Source organism: Antedon bifida, chromosome 1, assembly GCF_963402885.1.
Source record: "Antedon bifida chromosome 1, ecAntBifi1.1, whole genome shotgun sequence".
Taxonomy (NCBI): domain Eukaryota; kingdom Metazoa; phylum Echinodermata; class Crinoidea; order Comatulida; family Antedonidae; genus Antedon; species Antedon bifida.
The window spans coordinates 15,629,536-15,632,035 of NC_136226.1; the positions used below are offsets into that span (position 1 = coordinate 15,629,536).

The window sequence follows — 2,500 nt, forward strand, 5'->3', positions numbered from 1 at the left end:
TCTGCTTCACCTTATCCGGCATTCCACTGACAAACCTTCTACGTTTATTAAAAACCGCATGAATGCCTTCTCCACCCTGCTCTCCTAAGAGGCCCAGACCATAATTCCACCTGCAGAGTTGTTCAACCACATGGAATTCCAACATGTGGAGTTTTGGTGAAACCAGAGTGGATACTGATCGGTAAGCCGTCATGAATTTCTTGATCTTCATGTCTGTATATGGTAACAGTTGATTCAATCATTCAGTCCTAATTCAGTTTTAAATAGTCATTTTACTTACTTGTTTATACTTACCAAGACACTTAATTTCCTTCATGCTCATCTTTCTACAGTGGTTCATATTGTTGTGGCAATCCCCATACAGAAGAAAGAGATCTCTGCAAGTATCTAGGTTATTTAATTTGCCATCAACAAGTTTGATTTTTGCAATTCCAACTCTGTCTTGCAGTTGACTTTCCTGAACAACTTTTTTCGGAATGTTGAATAACTGTTGGATGACTGGGACCTATAAAGAAACAAAAATAGAATTGGTTGGTAATCCTTATATTTTGTTGTGATTACTTAACCTGTAAATAACAAAACTAAACAAAATGTACCTGTAAGCCTTTATGCACATGGTTGCCATTAAAGGCCTTGCCATGGAATTGCTGTCTCTGTATTTTGTTTTCCTTCAGAAAATTATCAAGAGCGGTAACAATAGGTCCAGTTCCAAAAGCTAATTCCGTTGTCATCTGCTGTTCCTATTAGAGGAAAAACCTTTTTAGTTTTTATGTTTATTAATTTCAATATCGTATTTTATATATCAATAAACCTAAATATTGTTATTTTTTTAGTGCAGTATCATACTGAGGGACAAAGTATCATGATTTCCGGTCATTTTTTATTGTCTATCTTTAAAAGTTACGGGGATCAACAGAGATGTAACGCCAATGGAGATCGTGAAGCCTTGAGCACTCTTGAGTGGTATGTGCACTATAAAAATATTATTATTATTATACTGTACATACAATATTGACAATAGCTTCCTTGGCTTTCATTATTTTCCTTATTTCTTTATCAATGTCAGCTCGGTCACTTCCATTGTAGAAGCTTAATGGAAGCTGGTCTTCCATTTCCTCGATTGTCTGTTCGATTGTTTGTTTTTTCTTTCTTAGTTCTGTAATGGAATTTTTAAATTGGTAAAGTGTAAAATTAAGAAACATAAATGTTGGCATCAAAACAAATTACATGACCTCCTATTTACCTGCTTGTTCATCCATTTCTTCTTTTATCTTTTTTCCAAATTCAGATTCTTTGAATAGTTTATCATCATCATCATCGTCATTGGCTTCTGCAATCTGTAGTTGCGACCTAAAGATAATGGCATCAATTTCATGGGCAGCAGCCTCCAACATTTCATATAATTTCTTGAAAATACCCAGTGAAATGTGCAAAGATGGAACAGAAACCTATATAAAATCATGATGCATTTGTAAGTAAAGCTGTCCTTGTATTCAAATAAGAAAAGTTGATCAAATAACAATAAAATCTTACATGGTCAATGGGTATTTCCATCAATGGTGCCATAACAATACATCTTGACATTTCTTTGGCCCTCTCTCTTCTCATGCCATCTGCTTTAAATTTCGCATAGTCATCCTTAATTTGATGAATGGTCCTACTTTCTATGGGATGTTTTCCTTCTTTTATTTCATCATTTTTTAATGTGCAGAATAAGCATGGATAGCGACCTAGACAAATGCAATATTTCTATTTTTTATTATCTTGTGTGCGTGTTACGGGAGACTGTTTTTGTAAGTAAGTGTACCTGTACTTACCATTTGGTCCAATGAGTCCATACAACTTGGTGAGGTAGGCATAATCACCGAAACCAAAAAGTCGTATTGTGTACCCTCTGTATAATATGTAAACAAAAAATTTAAAACAATACAAGAATGAACATTTTTTACAATTTTTAACAATGAAACTCAATAATTATAAAACGAGCATTATGTACCTCCATTTTAGGCCATTCATCTCTAGTACTGCATGTGACACATTTGGTAATGTTTCCTGTATGTTGAACATGCAGTCGGGACCTTCAAATATGAGGACTACAATTACATTTCTTGTAGCATTAGGATTTCGGACGTTTAAAATTTGAACCTCAAATTTAGTTGATCCTCCTCCTTGATCACCCCCAAACTTTAACCAGATTTCGCCATTAAATGGATCAATGTTATTTAGCCTGTGAAAAAAATAATGTGCTTTTTTTTTTTACTGTTTTCAGATTGAATGTACTAAGTCATTTCCACTAGATGTAATACTTACTCAAGATGCTGTTCCAGATGATTGATGATTGTTCCTTGAACATCGTTAAGCCACACAACAGCACAGTCATCTAAACGCATTTTGTCAGTTCGTGTGGATTTCGTCATCAGCTTTAACGATGTTGCAATGAATCTATCATCTATAAGTTCACCTTGTCTTTTGCGAATTTGTCGTTCAGACGGTATGGAAC

At 34.6% G+C, this 2,500-nt stretch overlaps 1 protein-coding gene across 1 annotated transcript in view; it reads right to left on the reverse strand.

Moving 5' to 3' along the window:
• Window positions 1–2,500, reverse strand: part of LOC144852355 (uncharacterized) — a 3,461-nt gene that overhangs the window by 200 nt on the left and 761 nt on the right. Inside the window, exons 3-11 of the mRNA XM_078710142.1 lie at window positions 2,311–2,500; window positions 1,997–2,227; window positions 1,818–1,894; window positions 1,534–1,730; window positions 1,244–1,448; window positions 1,008–1,156; window positions 597–740; window positions 295–505; window positions 1–213 (exon numbers count right to left, since the gene is read on the reverse strand). The exon at window positions 1–213 is cut by the window's left edge and continues 90 nt beyond it; the exon at window positions 2,311–2,500 is cut by the window's right edge and continues 14 nt beyond it. Coding sequence (XP_078566268.1) covers window positions 1–213; window positions 295–505; window positions 597–740; window positions 1,008–1,156; window positions 1,244–1,448; window positions 1,534–1,730; window positions 1,818–1,894; window positions 1,997–2,227; window positions 2,311–2,500 — 1,617 coding nt within the window. The remainder of the gene's footprint in view (window positions 214–294; window positions 506–596; window positions 741–1,007; window positions 1,157–1,243; window positions 1,449–1,533; window positions 1,731–1,817; window positions 1,895–1,996; window positions 2,228–2,310) is intronic.